General features: G+C 32.7%; 5 protein-coding genes across 5 annotated transcripts; 2 read left to right on the top strand and 3 right to left on the bottom strand.

The window, feature by feature from the left end:
- Nucleotides 1–235: 235 nt before the first annotated feature.
- PPL_09111 (ankyrin repeat domain-containing protein) lies at nucleotides 236–2924 on the bottom strand (the record flags this gene model as incomplete). The annotated part of the gene is made up of 3 exons (XM_020579908.1): nucleotides 236–939; nucleotides 1025–1176; nucleotides 1477–2924. 3 exons carry the CDS (start codon nucleotides 2922–2924, stop codon nucleotides 236–238), a joined length of 2304 nt encoding a protein of 767 aa, XP_020430583.1.
- Nucleotides 2925–10025: 7101 nt separating this feature from the next.
- Nucleotides 10026–11457, top strand: PPL_09110 (uncharacterized protein; the record flags this gene model as incomplete). Its single annotated transcript, XM_020579907.1, has 2 exons — nucleotides 10026–10640; nucleotides 10825–11457. 2 exons carry the CDS (start codon nucleotides 10026–10028, stop codon nucleotides 11455–11457), a joined length of 1248 nt encoding a protein of 415 aa, XP_020430582.1.
- Nucleotides 11458–11892: 435 nt separating this feature from the next.
- On the bottom strand, nucleotides 11893–14769 carry nvl (AAA ATPase domain-containing protein; the record flags this gene model as incomplete). The annotated part of the gene is made up of 3 exons (XM_020579906.1): nucleotides 11893–12683; nucleotides 12767–14521; nucleotides 14592–14769. 3 exons carry the CDS (start codon nucleotides 14767–14769, stop codon nucleotides 11893–11895), a joined length of 2724 nt encoding a protein of 907 aa, XP_020430581.1.
- A 213-nt stretch (nucleotides 14770–14982) lies between these two features.
- Nucleotides 14983–18635, bottom strand: PPL_09108 (uncharacterized protein; the record flags this gene model as incomplete). Its single annotated transcript, XM_020579905.1, has 3 exons — nucleotides 14983–15817; nucleotides 17785–18059; nucleotides 18624–18635. 3 exons carry the CDS (start codon nucleotides 18633–18635, stop codon nucleotides 14983–14985), a joined length of 1122 nt encoding a protein of 373 aa, XP_020430580.1.
- A 107-nt stretch (nucleotides 18636–18742) lies between these two features.
- On the top strand, nucleotides 18743–21553 carry PPL_09107 (Mitochondrial RNA helicase; the record flags this gene model as incomplete). Its single annotated transcript, XM_020579904.1, has 3 exons — nucleotides 18743–19526; nucleotides 19599–19802; nucleotides 19872–21553. 3 exons carry the CDS (start codon nucleotides 18743–18745, stop codon nucleotides 21551–21553), a joined length of 2670 nt encoding a protein of 889 aa, XP_020430579.1.
- Nucleotides 21554–21709: the final 156 nt, after the last annotated feature.

Here is a 21709-nt window from a genome sequence, read left to right as displayed (position 1 = left end):
TCATTGTTCGGTCATTAGTAATAGATAAAAGTAATAATAATAATATAAAATGGTTGTGATATTATTCCTTTATTGGAGGATTTAATTTAAATTAATGAACTTACAAGTGTATGTGGTGAGTATGTTGGTTGTGGTGGTTAGTTATAAAGCGTGATATTCGTGAATGGAAAAAGCAAAATACAATTATTGGAAGGTTTGGATTGGATTTGTTTTTAAATTAAATATTTACATTTGGTCAATGTAAATTTGGAGGAGAATTGTTGTTGAAGCGAAGATGGTGTGGTGCGAGTGAAGCTGAAATTTGGGGTGATTGTTGTGGATTTGGTATCGATTGTTGTTGTTGATGATGGTGATTATTATTATTATTATTATTGTTATTATTATTATTTTGTAATTTATGGATTAGAATGTCGGTGAGAAGTTGTTCGATATCCGGTTTGTTTGAATCTTTACAGAGGTCAATGATCTCCTGAGGATTGCCTTGCTGGAGTATGTCCAGTCCGTAGGCGATGAGTTTTTCGACAACGTCGACACTACGGAATTGTATTGCAAGTTGCAGCGGTGAAATGGTTTCGTGTGGTGGTGTGGGGTGCTGTTGTTGCTGCTGCGTCATCGACACCAGGTGCTGGATGTTACTGTTGATGGGATAGCCTTTCTTGAGAATCATATCGATTACTTCGATCGGAGAGTAACGAATTGCCAGATTGAGACATGTCCATCCATGAGAGTCGGTTTCCAACAGTAGGTTTTCATCCATATCGACGATATACTCGGCAAAGTCGAGAGGACCATGCTTAATAGCCAGTTTCAAGGGTGTCCACTCGTCACTACTGATTATATCGATTCGTGAACCATAGTTGAGTAGTACCTGAATGATCTCTCTTCTTTGGTCAAGCATTTCACCACAAACTATCTTTCCATTAAAATTATTTTCATTATCTATAAATAATGCAATACAAAAAAGTTTGATTAATATTTGTTTTTCGCAGTCCATTTGTCATATTGCAATATGGTAAACACTTACTATTTAATTTAAAACCATAGATTTGAGTGTACATTAGAGGAGAATAACCTCTTTGATCAGTAGAATTTACAATTGCATTATTTTTTAATAATAATCCAACAATATCTTTGTCTCCAAGAGAACAAGATGTCATGAGAGGTGTTGTACCAATTCTATTAAAAAAATAAGTAAAGAAAAACATTTAGTTAGAAATAAAAGTAATATTTAAATATTTATAATAAATATTTTCTTACCTGTTTGGTATGTTGGGATTGGCACCTTTCGATAAAAGTTTTCTCACAATATCTATATTTGAATTTGAACATGAAATTAACAATGCTGTCATTCCATCGAGATTTTGTAAATCAAGTTCAATTCCTCTGTTGTGATTTGTGATGGTTAAAATAAATAAAAATTATTAATAATTAAATTTTATTAAAAAAAACAAGAATAATAATTAATAATTTACTTACTTTTGATCTAATAGAAAATCAATCATATCTAAATGGTTACAATGTGAGGCTAACATTAGAGGTGTCCATCCACGATTCTGACACTTGTAGTTTAAATCTGCCCCTGCTATCAACATTGTTTTCATACCTATCAAGTCATTGTGAAATGCAGCGATTAACAATGGTATCTTTTCGAAACGAGAGCTCTCGTATATGGATTGAGAACCCTCAAATTGTAGGTGTGAATGTGTTTTGTAGCGGATGGATGGTGTTGATGATGCCGATGATACAGGTGGTGTGGACAGCGAGAGTGAATGTGGTGGAATGGGTGGCGATCTTATTTGGCTGTGATGGACAAATTGGTCTGATTGTGTTGATGACGATGACGACGACGACGATGGCGGTGGGAAAGGTAGAGAGTCAGCAGGTGTTCCAAAAATATTGAAACTGTTGCTACGTTTTTTATAGAGATGGTGTGATTGTGAGAGAATGGGCGAACGGTCAATGGGAGGAGGTGGCGAACTCAGTAGGTCACCTGGCGGACGAAGGTGTTGTTGCATCCTTGGCGAGTTGTAGGCAGGCGAGTGTGTCACACTCGTTGAATATCGATTGTGTAAAGTGATGGGAGACATCGGTGCACTTGGTGTGGTGTGAGTGGAGTTGTTTCCACTGTTATCCATGGAGTTGGAGGAGTTGGAAGAGGAGGAAGTGGAAGCGGATCCCATTATTTTCGGGAGAGTTGGTAACATTGATGATGAGGTTGAGTTGGATGCAGATGATTTGGATGGTGAGGAAACGGGTGATGACGTCGGTGAGTAATGGGGAGGAGTGGCAGCGGAAATCGATTTCAAGCCATTGAGTTGGTGAGCGATTGCAATGAGAGGTGAGGTAGGAGGTGAATTTTCAAATGCACTGAAGCTGTGCGATTTCAGCCGGTTTGTAGCGGGATCGACTGGATAATGAGGGTGTTGGTGTGGCGATGCAAATGGCGGTGGTGGTGAAGGTGACGATTCATGATTTACCATTTGCGGTGAGTTGGAAGAAGCAGGGTTTTTCTCCACATAGCTCAGAGATGGTAGGTTTATTGAACGTTTTCGACCAGTTATATTGTTTGGATGATCCAAATTGTTGCTAAATCCAACACGTGGACTGTTAGGAGATTCGCCACCTCCATTGATATTCGGTGAAAAACTGGATATATTGTTGGAGGTGGTTGTAGTCGTGGTAGTTGTAGATCTCTTTATATCCATTCTGTCATCGTCACTATCTAAATTATATAACTTTAGCGTAGAGCTGGAAATAATTGGTTGTTTACTATTACTGTTGTTGCTACTGTTATTTGCTACGACAATGGAAGAGGACGAGGTGGAAGAAGAGCGTGAGCTTGGACTTGGTAACAACTCATCATCATCATCGTTGGAAAGATTGATAATGTGACTCAAGTGAATTTTATTTTTATGTGTATCCATGGATCAACAACTCTTAATGATTGATTTTACTACTATTGATTATGTTGCTTCTTAATCAATTAAGGAGAGGAAATGGAGATTGATTGACAAAAAAAAATAATAATAATAAAAAATAAAAATAAAATATTACTATTGTGTTTTTTTTTTGTTTCGAAACAACAAACTTGAAGAAAGGGCGGTAGGATCAGATCCAACAGTTTGTTTGTTTTAATTTAAAGATGATTACTATCAAGTGTCTATATATAATCTACAATCAATCTAATCTGATTAGAGCCCAGCTCAAGCTAAAATACTACTACTACTTCTACTAACTATTTAAAGTCCTGGTTGGTTGTGATGTATGTTGCTGGGTGTGTTTAATGATGCTGTTTTTTGAATGGAAAAAACAAACACTGTTGCAATATCTGTCTTGACTTCTCTCTCTCTGTCTCTCTCTTCGAAGCTGTGACTTTCCACTATGTCTGTATTTGACTCTGTATCTGTCTTGTATGTTTCGATGTGAGTTGGTTAATAACAACAATTATTATTGATAGTTTCAGCTTATACTGTTTTTGGGTGGATGGAGGATAAAACCTAACTAAGACCACACACATTTAAAATGAAAAAACAATATTTTTTTTTAATTTAGGACTTGTGAATCTTTTTTTGGATTTTTTTATGTTAAAAATGATTGGGTTGATGGATCAAAAAACCAAAAAGAAAAAAAAAAAAATACAACAAAGTTACAAAATTGGCGTGTCAAAGACTAACTTATGGAATGTTGTGTTTTTTTTTATTTGCAGTGGGGAGTGAAATATGTTTTTTTTTTTTAAACAAAAAAAAAAGAATGCTCAAATTAAATTTAGTTGGACTTTGTTATGATTGATTTATAATATTCGATTATTACTAAACAAAAAATAAATTAAGAAATAAAAAAAGTTTTGAAAAATAAAAAAAGAAAAAAAAACAAAACAAAATTTAAAAGATTGAAAGCAAGTTAAGCTAAGGTGGGTGAATGATCTTTAACTGGCAAATGTACAGTCAAATTGAGCCGACAAGTTAGTAAATAAAGACAATACACAAGTTTTCTTTTGAATGTTGTTTTTATTTCTCTGATTGAATTGAATTGCAATGCTCTTAACCAACCTTTAATGTAGTTGTAGTTATTGTGGTTTTGGTTTGATTTAAAAATCAAACACAACAAATAATCTAATATATATACTTTTTTTTTTTTTTTGAATAGGTGCGATATGTGGTGGTGATGATGAAATATGATTCTCTCTCTCTTGTATGCAATGAAATGTTGTTTTTGTTTTTGTTGTATGTGTTGTGATGTGAGGTGATGTCTTTTTTGACTATTATACTAATACACTATTATAATCTAATCTATTACTGTACAGAATATTAACTATGTTTAATGATCAATGTATGGATGGATGGATGGATGGATGGAAACAAGTTGTTTGATGATATAAATATACAATAACAATTGTTAATTTAATTTAAAATGTGATTGGTGTTTTGCAGAGTATTGTGGTGTGCTGCTGCGGCATAACAAAAGTATATAATGATTGTGGATGGTGTTTAGAAACTAGAAAGAATTCTGCACCAACCAACATTTAAACATATTCATATGAAGGAGTAGTCATATCAGTACGAGAGCACACATACTCAAGCAAAACTACAACAAAAAAAACCTCTAAGATATCGATCACACACAACAACAGCAACAACCTATAACTAACGGTTTATGTTGTTGATGTAAGAGAAAATCTTTTTTTCAGACACTAACAATATAACTTGTGCCCTTCTTCTTTCAAGTCAATTATTTGGTTTTGCTTTGTTGATTTTGGTCTTTGTTGTTGTTTTGTTTACACATGTTTTGGTTTTTAAGTGAGAGAGTGATGAAAAAAACAAAAATCAGCTACACACACAAATTTTAAAAATCAAATCACCCCATCAAAAGATATTTTAAAATGTATAATAATCAATGACAATAACCTTTATTGGATATTGAATATTTTAATTAAATACAAAAAAAAACAACAATATATTTAATCACAGTTTCGATCTTTGGAATTTATTTTATTTATTTTTAAAATAAAAATAGTTTAGATAAACAACTTCTCAATCCCACCACTAAATTCTAATAAATTGCACAATCCATCCATTGGCAATTAACCATAAAAAGAAAACTTTACTTTTATGGCAAAAAATGAATAATATCCAAATTTTAAGATATATTATAAATTAAATTAAAAGATATGATAAAATCAAAATAATTAAAAATATTATTTTATTTTTAACTTCAAGTTAACACATTGTCAATTTGTTGGATTCCCTATAATTTATTACAATGTCCTATTTCTAACAACTGTTTATCTACATTTATTGAAATACACTTTAAAGTAATTACTTTTTAAATATTAATTATTTAATTTTTTAATTGATTTACTTTTAGATTTTAATATATATTTTTTTGAAATTAACTTCAAATATTTAAACCTTTTTTTTTATTTTTTGAATTTTTGAATTTTATTGATAAACAATATTTGCAGTGTAGGTTTTTAACGTTCTATTTTAAAAACCAAAAAAGATAGAAGATCAAAAAAAAAAAAACAAAAAACAAAAAAACAAAAAAAAATAGTAAAAACAATATTATTATAATATTTCATTCTTATAAGTGTTTCTTTATTCAAATTAAAATCAAATGATTTTATTATCTTTATATTAATTAAACAATTTAAAATAAATGAATGAAAAATAACTATCATTATTTTACAACAAGTTTAGAAACGGTTTCATCACCTTTTTTTTTTTAATTCAATGATTATTGTTAAAACGTCTTTTTTGAAAGTAACAAGAGCAAAGAGGCTGCAAGAATCAAAGTATCTTTGTGTTTGATTCTCTTGTCAATGAACTGTTAAAACGAACTAATTTGCAGGATATAAAATGTAATAATTCATTTCAATTCAAAGAGAGAGTGTTTGTTAATTGATGTGACCACACAGTTATGTGAAAAGCATAAAATTAAAAAAGATATTTCCTATTTTGATATATGATTGGCAACTCAAAGATTATGTATCGGACATGTCGTGTCGATCCCCGCTACCACACGTGTGGTGTGGGTGTGTGATTATTGATTTATGGTTTTTGTTATACCTCTGAAAAAAAAAAAAGCTATCACATATCAGACTCCAAAGATGAATGTGAGGAGGGTATCCAATTCTCACAACTTGGTTTAAGTGTTAGTATTCTGAAGTTACAATCACATACTCTTCAGTCGAATAGAATAGTGTGATGAATCAGCCGATTTTACACACAAGAGAGGTGGTCACTGGAAACCTGGTAGAAAAACCAAAAAAAAATTTGGTAATTTCAATCAAAAAAATTAAAAAAAAAAACAAACAACTTTTTTTACTTTCAATAAATACAAAAACCAAAACATTTAAAAAAAATAAATTAAAATTTACTAAAAAACGAAAAATCTAATTGCTGATAATCAAATAAAATTAGATTGTTCCCCCAACCGTTTTTTGATTTGAAAGGCTCATTAATGATTCCTATTAATGGGCATCAAAATTTCAAATGAAAAAACTATTTAGTTTTTTTGTTTTTTTTTTTTTTTTGATAATCATTAATATTGATGTACCCGTTTCAAAAAAGATTGCTCCACTGATCTTCTCCTTAATAGGTCAACCACACTCAAATCAAAGAATTTCAGTATCCACAAAGAAAACACCTTGGAAACTTTCCTATTAAATATTATGTTTTTTTAGCTTGGCAAATGGTTTTCACTTGTAAAGTGACAATTAGCATAATCTTTGCCTTTTTACCTTTTAATCATTACTGTCGATTCTTTCAAACCCTCATCTTTTGCTTAAGTGTTATTTATTTAAAAAAAAATATTTTGTTTTTTGCTCTCTCCTGCCTTAAATTTCAAAAAAACGAAAGTACTAAATCACCAATACACCTGTATTTTTTCCAAGTAGGTGCCCACACACAATCATTTTCACTGTGATACATATAATATATTATATACATTCAAATTATCTATATACTTGTTGTTGGCAATATCATATCTATCTCCTTCACATCACATATGCTTACGTATAAGATATAATAATATTATTTTTCTTTTACCAAATAATTCTTGTAAAACTATAGTTATTTTTTTTATTTTTGTTTTTTTTTTTTTTTGTTGTATTATATTTAGATCAAAACAGACAACGTAGGACTACCTAAATAAAAAAATAAAAATAAAAAAAGAAAAGAAAATTGTATTTTTATTTAAAGTTTTCTTTTTAGTTTTTAGTTTTCACCCATCTCCGTCTCATTTCACCATCGAGAACAATCCCTACACCACCTCATTCAGCAAAAAAGCTAAAAAACTAAAAACTTCACCAAATTTGTCTGATATTTTTCACGCCCTGTCTAGGTTTTGTGAGAAATTCAAAATTAAAAAAAACAAAACAAAAAAGTAAAAAAAAACAACAATCGTCACCACACATTCGACTCGATTCCTCATCAATATCTTCCTAAAGTTCCAACAACACTTACTTAGTAATCAAACAATCACACTCACTCCTCTCCAATTATCTCTTTGTACTGTATAACTGTAATATTATTTATTAATCTCTATTATATTATTTATTTGTTTTATATATGATATAGTATTTATATGTATTTTTAAAATTAGTTTAAAATCAACCAAATCAACAACCAACCACTCCATCATTTTCTTCAACCAACAACGCCCAAATAGTTTAAACTCTCGACTTCAAAAATTTGACTTGATATAATATTCTACTAGTAAACCATTTGTAAGTAAAAATAAAACAAAATAATAATTAGTTTTTCTCCACCTCCTCTTCACACTAGTCGCCACCATCTCTGATAATCATACATAATTTCCAACAAAACGATTTTAAAACCATTATATATAACAATTTAAACTTTACACTCCACAAATTACCTTTTTTAATCCATCCTCCTAATTGATTGGGTTGAATGATCATTTTTTTCCTTGTAATTGATTTTCAACCCTATATATGCTGGACCAGGCATCCCTCTTTGAATATCGATTTTAGATATACTAAAATATTATGTTGTTAAACCATCAACAATCACCATCGTCACTTAATATCAACCCATTTGTTTCAACTAAATTAACGTATTCACTTGCTTTCTCTTATACTTTCAAATTTTAATTTAATTTAATTGTTATTGTTTGAACAGCGAAATTCACTCACATAGGTTGATGATATTTTTAAATTTTTAAAATTGATAAAACACAAGATTTGTGATTATCCCACACACCCCCTTTAATTATTCTTTCAACAAACCAAAAAAAGTTTATATTTTCCACACCCTCTTTTTTGGATTCCACCACTCCACTCCGAAAGAGAATTTAATTTATACCCCCTTTTTTTTTTTTTGTTAAATCTCAATAACGTCCAATGATTTTGGTGTTATAATAAAATTCTTGATCCTCATCTTGATCACATTGCTATCTATTCCATCACCATGATAGTCATACTGAGCACCAGTGTTATCATTTCTATCATTGAATCAAAATAACCAAACAAACAAATAATCATTTTTCAAACACTGAAAACAAAATTGAAAACAAAGAATCAACTTACTTTTATAATTTTAATATATTTGCCTACACTTTCGATCGTCATTTTCATGATTTGATTTTAATTGTTATTATTTTCAATATTGAATACGACACAAAAACACACTACCACACAACACATAACATTTAGCATAAATTACACTGATTTTGTTTTGGAAACAACGAAACAAGGATCACCCTCTCTTTATTATATTGAAATAAACCAAAAGATTGTTGATTTTCAACCTCTATATTTAATTTTTAATTTTTTTTTATGTGGAGGATTCAATTTAAATTTGGTGATAACATCAAACGAATTACTACCACCATGCTTGTTGATGGCTGTACCAACAACTCCAAAAACCTCCTACCGCGAACCAATACAATAATGCTTTGATAACACAATTTAAAATATTATATTAAAGCAGTAATAATAACAATACTTTATTATTCTTAAATACTCTACATCCATTCATACATAAAAGTATGTTTTCTATACAACGAAAGTATATTTAATCATCATTATATACATATAAAAAAAAAAAATATATTGCAAATTCGCTCATCATTTTGTTTAAAAACAATTTCTTTTTCAAAAGTCATCATCAAACAAACAAACACTCTACTAAAGATCTCTCCAATCTTTAAATATTATTTAATATTATAACTCTACCCTTTGTATGCACCAATTTGTGGCAATTTTTACTCATTGAGTCGAATTGATATTAAATAAGTTTTTTGCATTCAATTGTTTTTTTTTTAGAAAACAGTTTTTATTTTAGACTATCTCTAAATAAGTTTTCTTTTCATTTCTTTACATTACAATCCAACCTATTAAATAGTTTGATTGCAATCACCATCATCCGTCAACATATCGTTTATTCCTAAATTTAAACTAAAAAGTAAAAGATTCTTTTCCTAACCACAAACTAAACTAAAAACAAAAAAAATCAAAATCAAAAAAAAACACCAAAATCATTGCAAATACACCAAAAACAAAACAATCTCGCCAATAGTTTAATCTGAAATGACAACAATGATTGGTTTCTTTGCAAAAAACCAAAAACCAAAAATTGATTAGTTTGAATTCCCATTTTGTTTTTTAATTACTGATTGGCAATCAAAATTTTTTTTTTTTTTTTTTTGTCAAAAAAAGCTTTCGCACACCTCTCAATTAATCTAATTTAATTAGATTATTAATAACATTAAAAATAAAATAAAAAAAAATCCAAAAACTAACTAAAACTAAATTTCTTTTTCTTTCGCTTAAAATAAAAAACAGATTTAATTTAAAATTGAAATCATAATCAAACAATCTATCATAATAACAACAACAATACAATATAACTAAACTACATATCTTTGAGTTAGTCAGTGCCTACACATTCCAGGAGCGCTTTTTCAATTCAAATTCATTGTTCAACCAACTTCAACCAATCACCCTCATCACAAATTCCCGAATTTAAATCATAAACCGACAACAACAACAAAAACAAAAGAAAATGGAAGACTTTGAAGAAATTGCCCCACACATCTTGTTCGATCTAAAGAATCGTAGTAATTCTTTGTCAAAGAGTGGTAACAGTGCTGTCTCGTCACCACAGATCTTCACTGGACAAGATGCCGATGGAGTACCAGCCTCGCCTGTGTTTGGCCGCTCCAGTCTCTCCTCATCCTCAGGACTGAGAAACAAGACTGGTTATCACTCACCATCCAACTCATTTGTATTATACGACAACAGCAACAACAACAACACTAGTGGCGTTGCCAACGACTCGGAATCCACCACCACTACCACCGCTAGCAATAACAACAACCTGAAATCCAGCAGTGCCAATCTCTTTAGCAATATGTTCTATCAATCATCATCTTCGGGCGCACCATTCTCCTCCATTCCAATCCCATTACGCACAACCTCACCCACAAACACCTCACTCAGATCGTCCGCTGAATCATTGCTATCCACCTCCACCGATTCCATCACCAACTCCTGTTCATTAATTTCCTTGTCGTCGTCGCCACTTCAATCTGTACCATCATCCCCACCTTCGAAACCAATTAAATTCCACTCGTTCAAACAACAGCAACAACAACAACAACAGTATTCATCATCACCTGTAAAAAAGTCAACAACAACCAATCTCCTCAAACAACACTACACCCACCTCCTCGCCAATGATGAATGCTTCGTCCAACTCCTTACCATCGTCACCATCACAATCATGCGCCAATACCTCGATTCTCTGCAACCTCAACGATTGTCTTCTCTGCCAACGCGGACAGCCCGAGCTCCTCATTAAGTCGCCAACATGGGCCAGCATCATGAGAGTCGTCTTCTTTACATTACACCACGAGTTACGTGAGAAGCCATTCTTCTCACTCAAGACCGATGTCTATGAATTCATGACTACACATTGGGATATCTTGTGTCTCAACAAGAAGCGTTCGGAGAACTGGCACAAGCAAATCCAAGACATGCTTTCACACTCAAAGAATATATTTGAGTCCGGTATGGACACCTACAAACAAAATGGATTCTGGCGTTTGAAACAAATCATCGATCCATGGACCATGCAAAAGGGTGGTCGCAAGAACAGCACCAACTCCATCATGTCCTCTCCAGTTCAGACTCCAGGTTCGCCAATCACCATTTCCTCCAGTTCCAGCACAGCTTCCCACGCTTCATCACCACGTCAAACCTCACACTCCATCAACATCCCACGTTTAAATACCTCGCCCTTAATTCTTTCCAACCACGGACAGCTTTTCGATGATTTCAAAGTAAAGCGATCCTCGATCGACATGCTACTTTCTACCTCACTCGAAAATCTCGACATGGATTCCCCAAGAAAGAAACGTTTGTCAGACTCTGGAGAAGTTCACAGAAACTACACTGATGATCCAGATGAATTATATATTGATGATAATCAATAGATAATTTAAAACAAAACAACAAAACAAAACAAAACAAAAACAAAACCCCAGTATATTAGTCGTCACAAAATAATAATTATCAAAACAAAACTCCAACAACAAAAAACAAAAACATAAATGAATATTCCAACAAATATTTCATTTATAATATATTATTTATTTATACATAACATTACATTTATATATAATAAATTAATTCCAACTACAACCATATCATCAAATAAGAATTAAAATATAAAAAAAAAACAAAATAAACAAAAAAAAAAAGAAAAAAAAAGAAAGTAAAATTCTACCAACTAACTTGTCCATATGTAAACAATTAAAGATTGTAATAATAACAATCTTCTTTAATTAGAAGAGAAATTAAATAAAATAAAAAATTTGTTAAATTTATAAAAAAAAACTTTATGTTAAATTTATTTTAATTCATTAATTTTATGCTAATACCATTGGATCTTTATCATTTGTAGCTACTTTATCTGTTCCATTTTGATCATTATTATTTGAATTTGTTGTTGGTGTTGGTGTTATTGTTGAAACTGGTTTTTTCTTTTCTTTTGCAATTTGATCTCTTGTTTGTTTAATATTCAAATTCAATCTATCATACATAAGTTCATCCTTTTTCGATACAGATGGTTTGGTCTTGTTGAGTGCATATGTAAAGTCATCCATCGATACTTTAGGCTTGACAGTTTCTTTGGCGTCGGCATCTTCCTGACGTTCAAATACCTTGTCCAACGCTGACATGGCTGCCTCTTTAACCAACAATGAAAGATCGGCACCACTGAATGCATGACATCTCGAATCGGTACCGACCGCTGCCAAATCGACGTCGGCATCCAACGGAATCTTGGCAGTGACAGTCTTTAGGATTTCGACTCTCTCCTCTGGCGATGGCAGTGGAACATACAACAACTTGTCGAGACGACCAGGTCTGAGCATGGCACTGTCAATGATATCGGGACGATTGGTTGCAGCGACGATAAACACCTCTGAACGCTTCTCCAAACCGTCCATCTCTGTTAGCAGCTGATTGACAACTCTCTCGGTCGCTTGATTTCCACCGTCGGTTCCTCTCTTTGGCGCCAGCGCATCAAACTCATCAAAAAATATTACACACGGCGCGGAAGCAGATGCTCTCTGGAAAACTTGTCGAACCGCTCTTTCAGACTCACCAACATATTTATTCAACAATTCAGGACCTTTAACAGATATGAAATTTGCCTCTAAAAATGGTTACAAACAATAATTGTGAAGTATGAGTTTGTTTGAATTGAGTTTGAATTAAAACAATTTGATTGATACATACGACATTCACTTGCGATTGCTTTAGCTAGCAGAGTTTTACCACAACCGGGTGGACCGTACATGAGTACACCGGCTGGCGAATCGATACCAAGACCCTTGTAGGTTGCAGGATGTCTAATCGGACGGAGAATAGTCTTGGTGAGTTCCTCACGAATTGAACGAAGCGCTCCGATATCGTCCCATGTAACATTGGGTATGGTTGCAAAACCTTCTCTTTTGGCCGATGGTTGAACTTTCTTCACTGCATTCTTAAAGTCTGCCATCTCAATGTAGAGTTGATCGAGTTGGCTGGCATCGAAAGGCTGTTTCATTTTCTCTGGTGTATCCATGTTGGCTTGAGAGAATGCACGTACAATCGAAAAGGTTGCAGCGGTCTTTGCCAGCAAATTCACATCGGCACCGACATAACCAGGTGTCAGCGAAGCAATCTCCTGATAATCGAAATCCTTACTCAATCGCATTCTCGAAGTGAGAACCCTCAGTATCTTTTCTCTTGCAACCAAATCTGGTACACCCAACGCCATCTCTCTATCGAATCTACCACCCATTCTCAAAGCTGGATCAATAGATTCCGGTCTACTAGTTGCACCAATAACCATAATATGTCCATTATTTTTCTGAACAATTGATTCTATTTGTTGTTGTTGTTGTTCATTATTATTATTATTATTATTACTATTTGTTGATTGTTGTTGTTGTTGTTGTTGCTCATTGATATTTGATGATCTTGTTGATTGATAATTGGTATTACTTGTTGATGCACGCATATTCAATGAATCCATACATGTGAGGAGTTGGGCGACGATACGACGCTCCATCTCTTTCGATGCATTCTCACGTTTCGGTGCGATGGCATCGATTTCATCGATGAATACAATGCACGGTGCTTGTTCCTGTGCCGATGCGAATAGTCCACGAATCTTTGATTCCGATTCACCAGAGAGACCGCTTGCAATCTCGGGTGCTGAGATAGAGATGAGTGGAATTTTGAGTTCACCGGCAATGGCGTTGGCCAGCAGTGTCTTACCGGTGCCTGGTGGACCGTGTAGTAGTATACCTCTTGGAGGATCGGCACCTAGATGTCTGTAAACCTCTGGATGATTGATTGGATATTCGATTTGCTCTCTGATGTCCTTGAGAACCTGTTCGATACCACCCATATTCGAAAAGTCGACCGATGGAATAGTTCCGACCTTTGCAAGCGACGATGAATCCTTTGAGGTTGCCAATGGATTACGATCGGAGGCAACCGATGTCTGCGATTGTTTTAATCTACGTTGTTTCTTTAGAGTATCGTTTGGTGTTTGTGGTTGTTGATCTGCTGCTACCGTATCTGATTTTATTGGTGTGGTTGGTGTTGATGTTACGACATCTCTTGATCTCTTACCCAATGGATTGTTACTAACATAAACTGGTGGTGTAGTTGGTGGTGTCAACGATTTAGATTTCGAATCTGATTTTGAATAGTTTGAAAGAATAGTTTGATTTAAACTATTATTTTGTTGTTGTTGTTGTTGTTGTTTGTTATTTTGTTGTTGTTTAGTAATAAGTTTTGTTTCTGATATAAATTCAATGTCACTATCATGTCCATCTTCAGACATCATTTTATCATCTTGTGGTGGTTGATCTAAATTGATTTCTACTGTATTTGGTGTATTTGGTGTTGTATTATTGTTATTATTATCAACATTCTCATCATCATCAAACTCTGGATCATCAATATATTCATCAGTTGATTTCATAATAACCTGTATGGCTATAATAATTGTTAATCAAGTTGTTAGTTAAACCATAAATATATCTTTAACTATTTAACTACTACAAACCTCTTTCAACTTGAGTCAAGAATGGTTTATATTGTTTTCTATTGTACTCTGAGAATTGTGATCTTAGTTTGGTGGCAATGGTGTCGGCATCCAAATAAGCATTGCCTGAGAAGTCGAGACTCTCAATTCTCTCTACCAATTTACTATCATATAAATTCGATGATTTCTTCATCACCATTCTACATATAAATAATTATAAATAAATAAATAAATAAAAGGTGTATAAAAACGAAAATATATATTACATTCGGCTAGTTTAATTTATCGTTTCGTTTTTTTTTTTACAACACAAAAAAAAAAAAAATTATTTATTAAATTTAATAAAATAATGAGAATCGATCAAGTGGTAACTAAACTGAGTGTTAACACCAATTAGTTGTATTGTTTTTAATTATCTTTTTGATGAATTTAAATGTTTAGCTGTTAAAATATTAGTATTATTGTTATTGTTATTATTATTGTTATTATCATTATCATTGGTTTCAATGTTGTTGAAAACTTCACTTTCATTATAATCTAAATGGTTGTGTATTGTTGTATTAAAAGGATTGGTGGGTTCAATAAGATCTGTTCGGTTGGCAATGAGAAAATCTATAATATCTTGATGTTTACCAATGATTGCATTATCCAGTGCAATCTGCGAATGGCCTTCGGTTCGATTTTCATGGAGGTATTTCACTATATTGAGGTGGCCGTTTAACGCTGCACCCGCTAACGCTTGATGATCACAACCCTCTGCGCGATATGTATGGAGATACTTGACGACCCCCAGATGGCCATTGGTGGCGGCTTTGTTAATCGCTTGAATTGTGCATCCTTCATTACGATTTAAACTAAGAAAAATCACCATATCTATATCACCACGTGCTGCCACTGTATCTAACGCCAGCTTTGTACATCCTTCACTTCTATTGGCGTGTAAATAGAAGGTGATATCGCTATGACGATTCTTAATCGCGTTGTTTAGTGCGTGAGTAGTACAACCCTCAGTGCGATAGGTATGGAGGTATTTCACAGTTTCGAAATGGCCATTGGTACTAGCCATGTCAAGAGCATACTTTGTGCATCCACTAGTTGTGTTTCTACAGAGAAAACGTAGCATCTCTAGATCGCCAGTGGCGGAAACAGCATCGATTGCATATTTGGAAACTTCGAATCCTTTCAACATTATAAACTGTAGGAGTTCCAAGTTACCGCTTTCCGCCGCGTAGTCACATGATGCATTGCTAAGTTCAAATCCAATACTCAATAGGTAGTCTACTACTTGCCGGTGTCCACATAGACACGCGATATTCATAAGTATCTCTCTGAATCCAGTGGTCATCAGCTCATTGGTTGCAAAGCGGGTTATCAGGAATTTAATGATATCCAGTTGTCCGAATCGCGTGGCCGTTTTCAGGAGTGCAACGAATGTTGGTTTCACCACCTTTTCATAGCGATTGTTTTTCCTCAGAAACAACGAAGATAATCTGTCGAACACCGAGATCTCCAGGAGATCCTCGACTACCTTTCGATAGCGATCTAAATAGCCATAGTGAAGTAGTTGATCCGGTCTACTCTGTAGATCGTACCAACTGAAAATCTGGATTGGCTGGAAATGAATTCTAGTATCTATAGTACGCACCGATGCCTCCAAATAGTATCGAGTATAAATTTGATTCTCAGCGATATTCATCAGTTGGTAGATTGTTTTCTTGTGATATTGTCTTGCCAGTTTCTGTTGTTGAATCCTTACACATCTTGTTGTCAGAAAAAGAAAATTAAATATATATTTTCTTAAATATCGATTTCTAAATACTAAAGTAAATAAATTATTATTCATTTTTCTATTTTATTTGTTACAATAATTCTAAATATTTGCAATTTTATTTTTAATAGTTTTAAACTACTGTTGGTTACCAATTTACAAAAAAGCCCAACTTTGTGTGACGAAGCACCTAAATTAAGTGAATTTTAAAAATAAATTTTCCTACGATTTTTTGATCAATAATTTGTTTCCTAAATAATTCCATTGGTTTTAGATATTTGCAGACTATTTAATCAAAAAAATACATAAACTGTTGGAATTTTTTTTAAGCAATATTTATTATATTATATATTTTAACAAATATTCTTTAATTTTTTTACTTTTATTTTATTTATAAAGTTGAAAGTTATAAATTTAACTAAGTCTAATAAGACAAAAAAATTCATAGAATATGTGAAGGAAAATTTTCTTGAGCAAAGATCACAACCACGATTCAGATCTTTGCTCAAGAAAAAAAAAAATCAAAAAATAACAAAACAGTGCAAATTCAGACCAAATGGTCTGTTTTTTTAATTAATTTTAATTTTTTTTAAATAAACATTGATGATTTTTTTAATGAAAAATCCAACTTTGGATAAAAATGTTTTGATTTCTAACCGAAAAGTTTTGATTAGGTTGTGTTTTTTTTCATTGATCATTTTATTTTTAATCAGTTCTTTTAAAACATAACAGATAAATAAATCTATCATATTTATAATATACAAAAAAGATGTCAGTCAAATCTAAAATGATGATGGTTTACTTGAAGAAGAAATTCAAGAGTTTGTGCTGTTGCTGTTGTTAATAACAAAACAAAACAAAACTATGTATGTAAATATTAAATTTCATTCTTATTTTATAATATATTAATGAATAAAAACGAAATAGATTCAAATCCATAGATATATGTATAATTTAGTTTGGTGGTCCACAAATGTTTTTTTTTTGGACAACAATAGAATAAAAATAGAAAAAAAAAACAATATAGTTCATATTTAATTGTTAGTTTACATTTATTTATATTTATTTATATTGATATATATATATTGCTATTTCTATTTCTATTGATATCATTCTAAATCTTGAATTGTTTGATCAATTTGATTCTGGAAAGATAACCAACTGCTAATAGCAGTCGTATTGAAATGAAGATATTGAACCATTGCCTAGTGGCCACAACTACAAGCTTCATCCATTACATCGACATCGATTTCCTGAAATTGACTGGTATTTTCCAGGAAATATTTCAGTACGTTCAAGTGACTGAGTCTAGCAACACTCATCAAAGTATTGGGAGTACATTGTTCCGAGCGAATTTCATTCAGAAATCTGACAATTTCAAGATGACCATTCTTGGCGGCGTAGTACATTGTCAGTGGTGTGCATCCTTCCGTTCTGTTGAAATGCATGAGCTTGATGATATCAAGTTTTCCCATTGCAGCAGAATTCTCCATGGCTGTAGTGGTGCGACCATCACTACTGTTAACAGTCTCGATATCGAAATGTGAATCGAAATCCATTGCAACGCTGCTACAACCTTCTGTTCTGTTATCCAAAAGAAATTTGATCATTTCGAGATTGTCTTTGGCAAGATCGATCGCAATGGTTCCATTAGAATCAAACCAATAGCCAGCATTATGATGAGAGAATTGAGCAATCGCAAGGTTACCACAATGACAAAACTGATATTGATTTCATCGGGAGGAAGAAACGATTGATGAAGAAATTCTAAAAATTCTACCTTTCCCATATCCTTGCTGATTTTCTTTATAGTTGTTTAAAATCACTAATTGTTTTATTATTATTGTTATTATCTATGATTAGATTATCTTTAATTAAAGTGTTAAATATTGTTTTATATCTTTCAAAGTAGTTGAATTTAATTAATTCATTTGGAAAACAGCCAAGGTCGTACCAATTACATCTCAATGTATTGTTCATGAATATCTCTTACACTCTTATTTAACAATACCAATTAACTAAATACTTTCTTAAAAAGCTGATAAAGATAACTTATTTGACAATGATCATTGAAGTGTCATTGCATATAGTAGCTACTATTAGATTGAGAAAAAAATATGCATTAATAAGTTTTTGCAAATATATAGAAAGGTGTGAAATAATAATAATTTCGACTTTCGGAAGTCGATTTTATCATATTAACAATAAAAGGTTATTTGAAAAAATTAATAAAAAAAAGAACCCAAATCTTTAAAAAGATATCTCGTGGACACCAAATTCTTAACAAAATCTGTCATTATTTGATCAGCTAACTGACATAAAAAATGTTGCAACAAATAAAAAAATTCAATTTTTTATTGATTTATCCACTCGTTCATACGAACAAATAATTATATCTATAGATATGTTCAGATTAATAAATAATAGATTCATTTCAAATTCAAAATCGAATCAATTTTTATTATCTAAATATTATTGTTCAAACTATTTCTGTACAACTACTTCCATTAATTTTACATCTAATTTAAATAATAATATACATAACAATAATAGTACATCTAATAATAATAGTAATAATAGTAATATTATAAATGATATAAATAGAATACAAAACGAAACAACACAACAGCTAAAACAACAAAATTTTAATAATATAAATAAACAAAAGAAAAACAATGAAGAATCTTTTGAGGATGAAGAAATCAAGTTAGAGGAGGATGAGCATGATGATGAAGATGAATATTGTCTAGTTCATTCGAATATGAATAATGGTATTCCAATTAAAAAATTAAATCGATTTAGATTCAATTACCTGGGAGTAAAGTTTCAAATCGATGCAATGTCAAACTGCTCCGTATCGGATTTCATCAAGTTAATCTCTAGTTCAACGTTGTTTAGTAAAAACATGGTATTAAGATTAAGAAAGAAAGAAATGTTAAAGACAATGTCGAGGCAAGACTACATTGCATTGATAAGAAGAGAAAAATCATTCTTGAAATCACCATACATCCAATCATCTAACTCGATCTCACCGTTCAACTATAATCTTGAATTCAATGGAGAGCAATGTGATCAAAATTCATTGTTAAATTCATTTTTCAATAACATTAACACAACCACCACAACCACCAACACTAAAGATCAAATCAATTCATCTGAAATAATATTCGAATTAACACATTCAAAAGGTATGTAATTGTTAATCAATCAATCAGATTGTAAACTATATATATATTAACTTTATTGCTTTAAACAACTAGAATCATTAAGTAATAACAGTAGTTATGCTAATAACATTACATATCAAAAGGCATTTGAGGAATTGAAATCACTTGCAAAAATGAAGGATCTTCAAAATGAATTTAAATTAAGTGACCAACTTCTAGATGAATATATTCAATCGTTTGAGAATGAATTGGCAATATGTCATCCACAAATATTAAGAGATTTACAATTGGATAAAAGTATGTAAATTAAAATGAATTTTAAAATCAACAATACAATTAATTAATATGGTTTTTTATTATTTTTAGAAACTAAACATAGATTGGTTAATTCTATGATTGAACATTTTGATTATCAAAAAAGTTTAGAGTTAAAAAAGAAAAAGAAAATGGCATCTCCAAATGATTTGGTGGAGGAGATGGCTGATTTGAAATACCCTCATCGTTGGTTCCCAGAGGCACGTGCAATCAAGAGAAAGTTTGTACTGCATGTTGGACCGACCAACAGTGGAAAAACACACAATGCTCTGGAAGCATTGAAAAGTGCGGATAGCGGTGTTTATTGTGGTCCGCTACGTCTTTTGGCACAGGAGATTTACGATCGTTTGAATGCCGTCGATGTAAAATGTAATCTATTGACTGGCCAACAGAATTTGGTGGTGAGAGACGCTCGACATTTGGCATGTACAATTGAGATGGCTTCGACCAATCGGTTGGTGGATGTGGCGGTTATCGATGAGTTTCAGATGATTGCTGATCTTGGACGTGGATGGGCGTGGACACGTGCCGTTCTAGGGCTGCCAGCGAGAGAGATTCATTTGTGTGGTGATAACACTGCGGTTTCGCTCATTGAGAAGCTGGCAAAGACAACGGGTGACACGATTGAAGTCCGCTACTACGAGAGACTGGCACCGCTCCGCGTGGAATCGAAATCTGTGGACTGGCGAAGAACTCTGGAGAAGGGCGATTGTATTATATCATTCAGTAGAAGAGATATTCTGGAGACGAAATCACTGATTGAGCGACGTGGACTGAAATGCGCGGTTGTGTATGGTGCGCTTCCACCAGAGACTCGCGCGAATCAGGCGCAGCTCTTCAACGAGCCAGACTCTGGCTACGACGTGTTGGTGGCGTCAGATGCGATAGGCATGGGACTGAATCTGAATATCAGACGTGTCATTTTCTCAGAGATCAAGAAATTCGATGGCAAAGAAATGAGAAAGTTGGTTCATAGTGAAGTGAAACAGATTGCCGGAAGAGCAGGTCGTTTCCGCTCGGAGTTCCCAGAGGGTTTGGTGACGAGCGTAAGCAGCATCAATATTGGCTACATCAAAGAGCAGTTGGAGCTGCCAAATGTCGTGACGGAACGTGCCGGAATCTTCCCACAGGAAGCACAACTCGAGCAATTTGCAAGACATCTAGGAAAAGAGGTCAGAACATTCTCCGAGTTACTGGAGCGATTCTTTGAGTGTACCAATCTAGATAATCTTTATTTCATGGAGAATACTGATGATAAGATAAAAGTGGCCAGACTCATCGATCACATTAAATTGCCAGTCAAGACTAAATATGCATTTATAATGGCACCTCTCAAACTGAAGGAAAAGGAATCGAATATCGAGAAGATCTACGTAAAGTATACCGCTCTTTTCGGAAGAGGTGTGGAAGTTCCACATATGGTAGAGGAACCGATTTGCGTCAGCCAGGATTACAATGATCTACAAAACTATCTTGGTAGACTCGAAGAATGCTACGCGATTTTGGATCTCTATTTGTGGTTGGCACAACGATTCCAAGTTCAATTCTCACAGTTTGACACAGCCTATCAACTTAGTATCCAAGTGAATCAAAACATCACAGATACACTGATAAAACTATCGAACCTTAAGATCAGTAGAAGAGAAGAGAAACAGAAACTAAGAAATCAAGATAATGCAAATGGCAGCAACATTCACAACAGAAAAAGAGTTTTTAGACAATATATAAATTAACTAATTTTGTTTTGTTTTTTGTAACTTTGCTTCTTTTAAATAAGATGGATATATTTAAACCTTAATGATAAACATAAATAGTTTATCCAATTTTCAGTTTTGAAATTATCCTTAAAAAAAAAAATTGTGTAAATGAAAGGTTGCCCGCCTTTTTTT

The sequence above is a fragment of the Heterostelium album genome (assembly GCF_000004825.1).
Source record: "Heterostelium album PN500 unplaced genomic scaffold PPL_scaffold9, whole genome shotgun sequence".
Lineage (NCBI taxonomy): Eukaryota > Evosea > Eumycetozoa > Acytosteliales > Acytosteliaceae > Heterostelium > Heterostelium album.
This window is presented reverse-complemented; position numbering and strand designations above follow the sequence as displayed.